At 41.6% G+C, this 11,931-nt stretch overlaps 1 protein-coding gene across 1 annotated transcript in view; it reads left to right on the top strand.

Annotated features, from left to right (window-relative positions):
* Aspm (abnormal spindle microtubule assembly) overlaps window positions 1–2,693 on the top strand; it is a 48,692-nt gene extending 45,999 nt beyond the window's left edge. The window contains exons 26-28 of the mRNA XM_028773782.1: window positions 258–434; window positions 1,499–1,668; window positions 2,454–2,693. Of these exons, the coding sequence (XP_028629615.1) occupies window positions 258–434; window positions 1,499–1,668; window positions 2,454–2,556 (450 nt within the window). The 3' untranslated portion in view covers window positions 2,557–2,693. The remainder of the gene's footprint in view (window positions 1–257; window positions 435–1,498; window positions 1,669–2,453) is intronic.
* The last annotated feature ends 9,238 nt before the right edge of the window (window positions 2,694–11,931 follow it).

The following is an 11,931-nucleotide window of genomic DNA, read 5'->3' as shown; positions in this document are numbered from 1 at the left end:
TTCTCCTTCTCCTTCTCCTTCTCCTTCTCCTTCTCCTTCTCCTTCTCTCTCTCTCTCTCTCAAGAGTGTTTGGCTCTGATTCATATTAAAGTTCTGAAAATGATTAAGCTGGGAATGTGTGTATAAAATATGTTCAGAAATAACAAAATGTCATCAGTAAGTCTCTTTTCTTGCTGCACATGCTCCAGAAATTTGGCTCTGAATGTGTTTTGTGGTTGGACTGTTTAAAGGTTTAATTTTATTCTTGTCTCTTTAAGTATGATAAGACAATCTCATCCATTTACAATGCTGACAACTGTGTGGACACACTGCTGGAGCTTTTACAGGTGTACCGCGAGAAGCCTGGTGACAGAGTTGCTGAGAAGAGTGCCAGCATTTTCACAAGAACGTGCTGTTTATTAGCAGTGCTGTTGAAGACAGAGCAGTGTGCTTTTGTGAGTACATAAGTCTCCGTTCTCCTAGATTTTTAATGTTTTTGACTTATATATTTTTCCTTTAATTATCACACCAATGTAGAGCTTTATATATATTCAATCCTGCTTTATTCAATGATAGAAATGTTACACAGACATAGGAATCAGTCTGACTCTAGAACTGGAAACATGGTTCATTAGTAGAGCACATGCATTGCATGTACATGGCCCTGAAGCTCAGTCTGAAAGGGGGAAAGCTAATGAAAGTAGAATTGATTCTATCCTTGTGAGCAACTCACTAGGAAGAATATCCCATCCCAGCCTGTTAGGAACCGGGTCTGTGTAACTGTCCTAACCCTAACCCTGACCTGCTACTGTTGCCATGTTTAGATGGCAGGCTTTCCAGTGCTGAGACCACTGAGCCTCTAGTTACAGCTGTTGACATAGAGGAAACATGGCCTCCATGGTTTCCTAGACTCTGGCTTTCTTTTTCTGAGTAGGTTGGCAAACAACTGAAGATTTTATACCAGAGAATATTTTCAGTGTGAGGTTTGTGTGTTTGCTTGCTTGCTTATTTGCTGTTGTTGTTTTGGTTTTGGTGTGTATTTTGGTTTGTTTTCAAATAGGATTGTGTCAACCATGCTGAGCTCTCCCATGCTACCAAATTCATTCTGGCTACAGATAGAGAATGAATTTGAGTGAGCATGTGTGGGTAAGGGAAACTTTAGGAAGGAAGTGAGTGCAGATGTGCCATAACCTCTCCATGGCATGTATCGCCTGGGATTGTGTCACTGATAGGAAGAGAACCTCTTCGGAAAAATTCACAAGATTTGATCTCTGGACATGATGTGTATTGACTGAAGTCTTTTCTGTCTATATTCCATGTGTAACTTTTTAAATTATATATCTTCCTATAACTGACTTGCCTATTAAATTAGTTAATAATTTAAGTCAATCTACATGCTGAATTAGAAAGCATTGTTCTTGAAAAGCATAGTATTGATGATTCATTATTTAGTTCCTCTAGGAGAGAGAAATGTAATCCTTACCAGTTTTTGACATGTGTATGTTTTTTTTTTTTTTAGGATGCACAAAGTAGATCTAAAGTCATCGATCGTATTTATCGTCTCCACAAATGTACAGTTCCTAAGCATAAAGTGAATACACAGGGGTTATTTGATAAGCAGAAGCAGGGTTCCTGTATAGGCTTTCCTTATATACCAGAAAGATCTGTGAAGACCAGGATAGTTTCAAGGTAAGCAGTTAAATGCATCTACAGTGGATTCATTTAATAAGTATTTACTGACATTACCAGAAGCAAAATGCTATGACCCTTTAGAGCAGGAAACTGGGTGAGTGGAAGAGGTCTATGCACATAATAAAGCATCATTGCTGTGGCTTTGGGCATTGTCTACTTACACAAACAATTCCATGTTAAGTAGCTCAAAAAGCATGCTAGGAAGCTGGTTATAATGACATCACTTGCTTTGTTAAAGTTAAAATATATTGTGTATCAACTGTCAAAAGTCCCTCTGGTACGTTGGTGAGGTGGAGAATCTGGTTAAAGTGCTTCAGTAAGGCGTGTGACACGGTGGGATCAGAGTGGAGTTTGCAGAACGGAAGTTTAAGTTTTACACTATGATCCAATGGCCATGCAGTTTCTGGTGAAGACAAAACCTAGTCGTGTCTGTAAGAAAGGACAGGTTAAGGAAGTACAGAAAGATAGTCTGTAAGGGGTGGCAGAGAGATTACACTGCCCAGGCTGTTGACTCTTTGGTCATATTGATGGTGATGTTACTAAGAACTGAGAATGGTGACTAGATCTGAGAAAAGGCTTAACCAGTTTCACCAAGAATTTAACCTTGAGAGGCTGGTAAATGAACGGAAAAGGCAACGGTGAAGGCAAACAGCATAAGCTGCAAGGAGGACAGCATCAATTTTTAAAATAATGTATACGTTATATAGGTAGTAATAAGCTATGGTGTGAAGCTCTCCCACACTTTAAAACAGTTCATTAATGCTTTTTATCTTTTTAAACAGACTTAAACCACAGTGGGTTTTGAGGCGTGATAATATGGAAGAAATCACAAATTCCCTGCAAGCTATTCAACTGGTAATGGATACCCTTGGGATTCCTTTTTAGTAAAAGGAAACATTTTCAGTGTGAGACAAAAAAAAAATTATGCCAATCATGGATACCTGGAGCAGAGTTTTTGCTGTCAGTATAAACTGTTTATATATGACTTTGTGTAAAAATAAAAATGTATATATTACAAGTTACTAAATTGTTTAATGAATTCATTTTTACTATTTTTTTAATTTTAAGATTACAGTTTAAATGTTTTCTCTTCCATTTTTTTTCTCCAAATCCTGCCGTATACCATTACTTGCTCTTTTTCAAATTCATTGCCTCTCTTCACTAATTTTATATATATATATATATATATATATATATATATATGTATTCCTAAATACAGTATGATAAATCCGTATAATGTCACTTGTATGTATGTTTTCAGAGCTGATGTTTGGCACTGGTTCAAAGCCTGTTTTGTCATGACTACAATATTTGTGTCTATCAACTTAAAAAGTATTTTTTTAATGTAATCCTATTTCTAAAGGAAAAGTAATATCTGTGATTTATACATAGGTTAAGGCACATTTTAAAGCAAAATATTGGATTGAAGATAAGTCTACAATCTTATATGAGAGAATAATATAAAGTAACCCCAGGATGCAGACATAAGAGAAAGTCAGCTGAGCATAAGGATTTATCATTGACCTGTGCTCCCTTAACAGTGGATAGGACAGGAGCAGCTAGACTCTCCTGTATGTCTTATGTTTTCTGTTTGTCTTGGTTGGTGTTCTATTGCTATGAAGAGATAACAGGAGCATGGCAACTCTTATAAAATAATGCATTTAATTGGGGCTTCCTTTTAGTGTCACAGGTTAATAATCCATTATCATTATGGAGGAGGCATGGTGGCATGCTGGTGGTGTGCTGGAGAAGTAGCAGAGTTCTAATTCCTGATATGCAGGCTGAGAGACCCTGGGCTTGGCATGGGCTTTTGAAAGGTTAATGGCAACCCCAACAAGGCCATACCTCTAATCCTTTCAAATAGTACCACTCCCTGGTGAAACATTCAATTCTGAACCTTTAGGGGCCATTCTATTCAAACTACCACACTGTTGCTGAAATAAAAACACCTCACAAAAGGAACTTAAACAAGAGCGTTGTTTGGGCTTAGAGCTCAGGAGTCTGGCTGCTCCTGTTGTATCCACTGTTAAGGGAGCACACAGGTCAATGATAAATCCTTATGCTCAGCTGACTTTCTCCTTTGTATATAGTCTAAGATCCCAGCCTGGGGAATGGTGCTACGTGCAGTGGGCAGGTCTTTTCATTTAGGTGGCTAAATGAAAATCAAGGTAATACCTAATAGGAATGCACAGCTTCACATTTCCCAGGTCATTCTAGAGCTCACCAAGTTGATGCTTGAGGTTATAACCTCAAGGTGCTTTGCTTTGATTGCATCTTTGATTGGCAAAGCATTCTGTAAGAGTCCATGATTCGTCGAAGAATGATACCCCAAACTCAATTAGTAAATAAACTCAGTGTTTTAATCTGCAGAAGTCCAGCACGCTCTCCCATTACCAAGACAGACTACGAAGTGAGTTCCAAGGCCTAACTTAATGCTTCCAGGGTATCTGACAGCATGCATTGGCTGCTCCCCCTTAAATATGTCACCCAGATAGGTGACCTCAAATTGACAAAGCTGGGCCTTCTTAGCAGACACTCAGTAACCAAGTTGACTCAGCTCCTGTAGCAGGTCTCCTGTGGCCTCCTGGCAAGTCTCCAAGTAGGGGACACCCTCACAATACATACCGGAGCACAGTTATTTGGGGTTGGGCTCACTGGTACCCAAGTTTTCATGCAGTGAGGACTCAAAGGTGGTGGATGGGTGAGTTCTTGAATCCATGAGACAGGTGTGCCCAAGTCAGTTGTCTCTTGAAACCTCTCTCCAAGTCTTGCCATTCAAAAGCAAAAAGAGGCTAGTTTTTGGATGCCAGAGGTAGGCCACAAAGCCATTTTTTTTCCCAGTGGCTGAAGCTTCCAGAGGACAGTAGGGGCAGCTTGGTTAACAAAAGCCAAGCTTGGTTCACAGCTGCTTGGTGCTCTCTAGCTTCTGGGTCAAAATGAGTGTAGGTCCTGTAGGATAGTCTAGCTATTCCCTAGAGCTCTCATTCTCTCCCTGCATCACCTGGTTCACCTTAGAGAAATTTGTGTGCCATCTGGTTGCCTCTTGGAGGCCCACCATCAGAATCTGGCGGTAGACCCAAAGCCTCTCCTTTACCTTCAGCAGTGTTAAAATCCCAGTCAGGTCCAGTCAAAGGAAAGGCTGCATCAATATCAGCCTGGATTTGAGTGGGCAGCCTGTTTGCTCCTGGAACCAGTTTCTGGATGGCTCCCATAATCCTCTCTGTCATTAAGATGACCTGGAGCAGTTGTTGACAGCCCCAGGTGTGCTGGTGAGTCAGCATGATTGAATCTAGAAGACCTGTAAGAACTGATGGTCTTCCTAAAACTGGAGAGTTCTGCAAATTCCAGTTATAAGGATTAATACTGGCAAATGACACATATGTCATGAGCTATCTCCCCTGAGCATCTGGGGGTCCAGTAGCCCAGAAGGGTAAGGCTGTATTGTAGAGTTGGCCCTCTGGGCAGTATAGGCCAGAGTGTGAAGTGGACTCCCAAGTGGAGTCAGGAGAGTCGGGGCAGTCCGAGGCTGCCCCTCCCACCGCCTGTGCTTACTGGGCAGGGTCAGGAATGTAAGGGAACAGAGATCCTTCTCCGGAGCAGAAAGTGGAGCAAGGCATGGGCTGTGGCTGACTCTCCTTTAGAGAAAGAAGGATGGGGAGCACTTTGTCGGGGTGGTGGCAGGCCTCATAAATAAACCTTCACCCTGTAAATGGTTGGAAGATGGAACGTCCCCTCCTCAGACCACCCAACTTTATAGGTTGGCCATTCATTCCTGAAAAAGATGGTTTAGTTGACTGGGACGAACAACCAGACAGGAGTCTTCTGCAGCTGGACAAAGTCCTTAAAATGGTTCAGAACCAAGAACAGGCTTTGTGCTTGTTCCATCCTAAGAATCAAAGAAAAATTTGTACGAGAGGACAAAAAGCACATAATACACACGTACAGACACAGAAGGACATTCCTGGGAAAACAAAAACAAACCGAAAAGCTGTCCCAGTCTTCCTCTCTGAGCATGGGAGGCCTATAAACCACAGCCAGTTCAGAATCCCGATGAGAGCTAGCAAGTTCTCCTACTTCTGTTTGGGAGCGTTTTCTGTTGCCCCTGGCTGGGTGACAAAATACATGTCCGCTTTGTCCCTCTTGGCCACCAGATTAAACCTGAAACAGAAACAGATATGGACAAGACCAAAGACAACCTGGCGCCCAGACTTACTGATCAGAAAAAAAAAATCCATTATTTGGGTCAGGGGGTCTCCAGTGAATCCTGAGACAAGACCCCAAATGTAAGGGTTCATAATACCCTGGACTCAATTAGTATGTGAATGCAAAGGGTGTTTTATTCTGCAGAAGTCCAGCATGCTGGGGTATCTCATTACCAAGATAGACAACCAAGTGAGCTCATTCCTGACTTAAAGCACTTTAGGGGACTCTGGGGTAGGTGACCTTTATTTTGCTCCATCTCTAGGGACAATTCATTACCAGAGTGTGGGGGCTGGAAACTGTTGCTGGGGAGGTCTGGGAATTGTTGCTAAGAAAGTAGCTGAAGAAACTGCTTCTGACCCATTGTCCTTGCCTCAGGCCAGGTGTCAGGGCAGCTTCTGAGGGCAGGACTTGCCTAGACTTGGAGTTCTTGGAAGCAGAGATTTAGGCCTTTCTTGAGCTGCCAATTTTTTTTTTTATTGTATGTTTTATTTACATTTCCTATGTTGTCCCCTTACCCCATCCCCCACCCACCCCGGAACCCCCAATCCCCTCACCCCTCCTCCTTCTTCTCTGTGGATGTAACCTCTATCTACTCCCCCCCACTCCCACCTCCCCACCCTTAAAATTCCCACCGCCTGGGGCATCCAGCCTTCATGAGGTCAAGGTTCTCTTCTTCCACCTATGCCCAGCAGGGCCCTCCACTCTTACATATTCAGTTGAAGCCTTGGATCCCCCCCCCACTAGGTGCTCCCAGGCTGGTGGTTTAGACCCTGGGAGCTGTGGTTGGTTGGTATTATTGTTCTCCTCATGGTGCCGCAAATCCTTTCAGCTCCTTCAGTCTTCACTCTAACTCCTCTATTGAGAACCCCATGATCAGTTCAATGGCTAGTTGTGAGCATCTGCCTCTGAATATGTCAGACTCTTGAAGACCTCTGAGGAGACATCCATATCAGGCTCTTATCAGCATGCACTTCTTGATTTCCACATCAGCATCTACCTTTGGTGACTGCACATGGGATGGATACTCAGGTGGAAAGGTCTTCAGACAGCCCCTCCTTCAGTTTTTGTCCCTCGCTTTGTCTCCATATTTGCTCCCTTGAGTATTTTGTTGCTCCTTCTAAGAAGGACCGAATCACCCCCACTTGGTCTTCCTTCTTTATGGACTTCATGTGGCCTGTGAGTTGCATCTTGGGCATTTCAAGGCTCTGGGCTAATATCCAATAATCAGTGAGTGAATACCATGTGTGTTCTTTTGTGATTGGCTTACCTCACTCAGGATGATAATTTCTAGTTCCATCCATTTACCTAGGAACCTCTCGAATTCATTGTTTTTAATAGCTGAGTAATACTCCATTGTGTAAATATACCACATTTTTTGAATCCATTCCTCAGTTGAAGGACATCTGGGTTCTTTCCAGCTCCTGCTATTATAAATAAGGCTGCTATGAACATAGTTGAGCATATGTCCTTATTATATGTTCGAGCATCTTCTGGGTATATGCCTAGGAGTGGTATAGCTGGATCATATGCCTAGGAGTGGTATAGCTGGATCCTCGACAACAAAAAGAAGTCAAAGGGATACAAATAGGAAAGGAAGAAGTCAAAATATCGCTATTTGCAGATGATATGATAGTATACTTAAGTGACCCCCAAACTTCCACCAGAGAACTCCTAAACCTGATAAACAACTTCAGCAAAGTGGCTGGTTATAAAATCAACTCAAACAAATCAGTAGCCTTCCTCTACATGAAAGATAAACAGACTGAAAAAGAAATTAGGGAAATGACACCCTTCACAATAGTTGCCAATAATATAAAATACCTTGGGGTGAATCTAACCAAGCAAGTGAAAGACCTGTATGACAAGAACTTCAAGTCTCTGAAGAAAGAAATTGAAGAAGATCTCAGAAGATGGAAAGATCTCCCATGCTCATGGATTGGCAGGATTAATATAATAAAAATGGCCATCTTGCCAAAAGCAATCTACAGATTCAATGCAATCCCCATTAAAATCCCAACTCAATTCTTCACAGAGTTAGAAAAGGAAATTCTCAAATTCATATGGAGTAACAAAAAACCCAGGATAGCGAAAACTATTCTCAACAATAAAAGAACTTCTGGAGGAATCACCATCCCTGACCTCAAGCTGTACTACAGAGCAATAGTGATAAAAACTACCTGGTATTGGTACAGAGACAGGCAGGAAGATCAATGGAATAGAATTGAAGACCCAGAAATGAACCCACACTCCTATGGTCACTTGATCTTTGACAAAGGAGCTAAAACTGTCCAGTGGAAAAAGGACAGCATTTTCAACAAATGGTGCTGGTTCAACTGGAGGACAACATGTAGAAGAATGAAAATTGATCCATTCTTATCCCCTTGTACAAAGCTCAAATTTAAGTGGATAAAGGACCTCCACATAAAACCAAATACAGTGAAACTAATAGAAGAGAAGGTGGGGAAGAGCCTCGAATACTTGGGCACAGGGGAAAAGTTCCTGAACAGAACACCAATGGCAAATGCTCTAAGATCGAGAATTGACAAATGGGACTTCATAAAATTGCAAAGTTTCTGTAAGGCAAAGGACACTGTCAATAGGACAAAACGACAACCAACAAATTGGGAAAAGATCTTTACCAATCCTTCATCTGATAGAGGGCTAATATCCAATATATACTAAGAACTCAAGAAATTAGACTCCAGACAACCAAATTACCCTATTAAAAAATGGGGTATAGAGCTTAACAAAGAATTTTCAACGGAAGAAACTCGAATGGCCGAGAAGCATCTAAAGAAATGTTCAGCATCCTTAGTCGTCAGGGAAATGCAAATCAAAACAACCCTGAGATTCCATCTCACACCAGTCAGAATGGCTAAGATTAAAAACTCAGGTGATAGTAGATGCTGGCGAGGGTGTGGAGAAAGAGGAACACTCCTCCATTGTTGGTGGGACTGCAAGATGGTGCAACCACTTTGGAAATCAGTCTGGCGGTTCCTCAGAAAATTGAGCTGCCAATTTAAAGCCTGTCATGGAGTCAGCCTAGCTTTCTCAATTCAATTAGATGAGCAAAGTTTCTCTAGAGATACTACGCGATCACAGCTGGCTTCTTTAGACACTGAAATCCTGAACTTTGAGTAAATTAGGGTTTTAATTTGAACGTGATACAACTTTGAAATTTTTTTTTTTACCTCTTTTACTTTTTCAAAGTTGAATCATTCAAGGGTTAATTGATCCAATGGCCTCAGAGAGTTGAAATGCTGCAGATATGGAGCGAGTTTGTTTCCAACTACCTTTAATCCCTTTAATGTCATTCATTGCTGACACTGATATTCTAACATCCTTTTCACTTTTGGGTAAATCTTAGGGATGTCTTCATAGCCAACGACTAGCTTCTAGCAACTTAAAAGCTAAGACTCCATCACATAACATCTGGTGATCATGGCTGAGTTTCATTGCTTTGCTCTAACCTGGGCCTCTCTGTAATCCCACCAATGTACTTGGCGAATGCTTTCATTATGATTTTCTTTTGTTCTGTAACTCTAAAAAGCTTATTAAAACACTTGTATGTTAGAACATGTTATGTAGTCACAGCCAGAATATGTTGCCAGCCATGATCATGCATATTTGGGTTGGTGTAAATGACTTCGTACTCCCTGTAAGATGAAAGCTTTGTTTTCTATTGACAGAGTGAACTTGTAAGGGTCTGAAAATCGCTGAAGGAAGACTCCAGACTCAGAGAGTATGCAAAGATAAAGAGTGTTCATTTTGCAGAAACAATTGGCATGTAAGGGTCAACCATTCTTCAAAATGGCAACCCCAGAGAGAGATGTGCAAGCCTTCATATAGGGAACCCGGGGAACTCTCTAGAAAGATTTAGATAATCTAAAATTTGATGGGTGGGTTCTAGGAAGGGGGTCACAGGTGGTCAGTGGTCTGCATTCCTATGTTATGAATGTTTAACCATAGGATGAAATAGGGCTGCCCAGCACGGATAGTCCATTCTGAAATAAGTTATTTCTCCGTTTCTGTGGTTATCATCTCCAGGCTGTTCTTTGCAAGTGAGTTTTCTGACTTTGTTTCTGAATTTTATGGTCTGTTCCTGGACCTGTTGCCTGTGGCCTTCTTTCTAAATCAGGTCTTGTCCTTAAATGAAGACAAATGGGCTTTATATCATCCTTTATCCTTTCAAATTTGTGTTATAAAACCTTCATAGGAATCTCTGAAGTATAGGCTATCTTTTGTTCTTCTCTCATATAATAATCTCTCTCCCCTCCCCAAGTCACCCCACCCACTCATCTCTCCCTCAGGCCATCCCTCTCTTCCCTTGAGAAAAGAGCAGGCCTTCCTGGGATACCAACCAAACACTGCATAACAAGTTACAATAAGACCAGGCACATGCCATCACATCAAGGCAGGACAAAGCAACCCAGTAGGAGGAAAGGGGTCCCGTAGGAAGGAAAGAGTCAGAGACCACCCCTGCTCTCTTGGTAGTAATCCCACAAGCACACAAAGCTATTCAGCCATAATATGCAGAGGACCTAGGTAAAACTTCTACAGGCTTCCTGACCTCAGGGAGCACCCGTTAGCCCCAGTCAGTTGATTCTGTGGGCTTTGTTCTTGTGTCCCTGGCCCATCTGGTTTCTCAGATCCTTTTTTCCCTCTTCTTCAGTACTCCCTGAGCTCTGCGTAATATTTGGCTGTGGGGATCTACACTTGGTCCCATCAGTTGCCAGATGAACTCTCTGGTTTCTCTGATGACAATATTTTATGGGGAAAAGGGATGACAGCTGTATTGTAAGTAAATAAAATATCCAATAAAAAATAAAAAACATATTTTATTCTTTGAAAATTTAAGACATCCATCCACAGCTATCTTCCTCAAACTCCCCCTAGTACCTTTCACACTCTTAGTATCTTTTTAAACAATTGTTACTAGTGACTCCTGAGTCCAATTAGTACTTTCCATATGTACATGAGTATGTGGTCACCAAAAGGGACAGGAAACCTATAAGTAGTCACATTCCCAAGTGAGAGTGAATTCAGCTCTCAGAGCAGCTATCAACAGCAAATAACTCCTCCCATGGGTCAGAGCCTTTGGACCCCCTTCCCCATCCATGAAAGAACTTTGACTGGCTTAATTTTGTGCAGGTCTTGTGCATTTAACCCCAGCTGCTGTGAGTTGATATGTACAATAACAATGTCCTGTCCAGAAGTCGGTATTTCATAGCTCCCTTCAGTATCTGCTGCTTCTTATATTCTTTCTGCAAAGTTGCCTGAACCTTGGATGGTGGAAGGTTGATATAAATGATCTGCCCACCCAGTTTTCATTCTTGGCTGCTTTTTGTTACCTACTCCAGAGAGAAAGTTCAGTATTCAATGTTGCGAGTAGCTCAAATCTAAGCATATGAACATAAATATATACAATGCACTTTGACAGTCAGGCCATTTAGTATGACAACAGAATTTCCCTAGGGACTATGATCTCCCCATTCAGAGGCTTTGACCATGCTTACTATACCAGGTATGAAGTATCTCCTGTGGAATAGACCTCAGTCCAATCAGAAAACTGCCAATTATCTCACTATTGTATCATTGGGTACATCTTAACCAACATGGAAGCATGCAAGATACAGATCTGGATAAGATCATTGACATTTCCAAACTCCTTCAGTAAAGCCAGCATCACAGGATACCAAAGCAGACAAGGATAGATATCCCTGATGAGTAAACACAAGCACAAACAGGAAACTAGTACACACAACTGAATGGTGTGTACTCCACTGCCAACTAGGACTTGCTCTTGAGATGCAAAGATACGTTAACTAAGGAACCTAACCAATATACCACATCAAAGACATGAAGGATGGGGCAGCAGTATAATATGGGGCACTGCTATTCTTTGAATATGTCTTCTGATCATCATGTGTACGGTCTTCAATTCTGTAACACAGTAGTTTTCAGAGGTGAAGCCTGGGTGGAAAGTGTGTGGGCTGTGGAGACAGGGCATTATGACTTACTCATAGTGGTCATTCATAACTTTCTCACACGTGAGTA

The sequence above is a fragment of the Grammomys surdaster genome, unplaced genomic scaffold, assembly GCF_004785775.1.
Source record: "Grammomys surdaster isolate TR1022 unplaced genomic scaffold, NIH_TR_1.0 234, whole genome shotgun sequence".
In the NCBI taxonomy this organism is placed as follows: domain Eukaryota; kingdom Metazoa; phylum Chordata; class Mammalia; order Rodentia; family Muridae; genus Grammomys; species Grammomys surdaster.
Note: the sequence above shows the minus strand (reverse complement) of the source record. Positions and strands in the feature narration are given on the sequence as shown.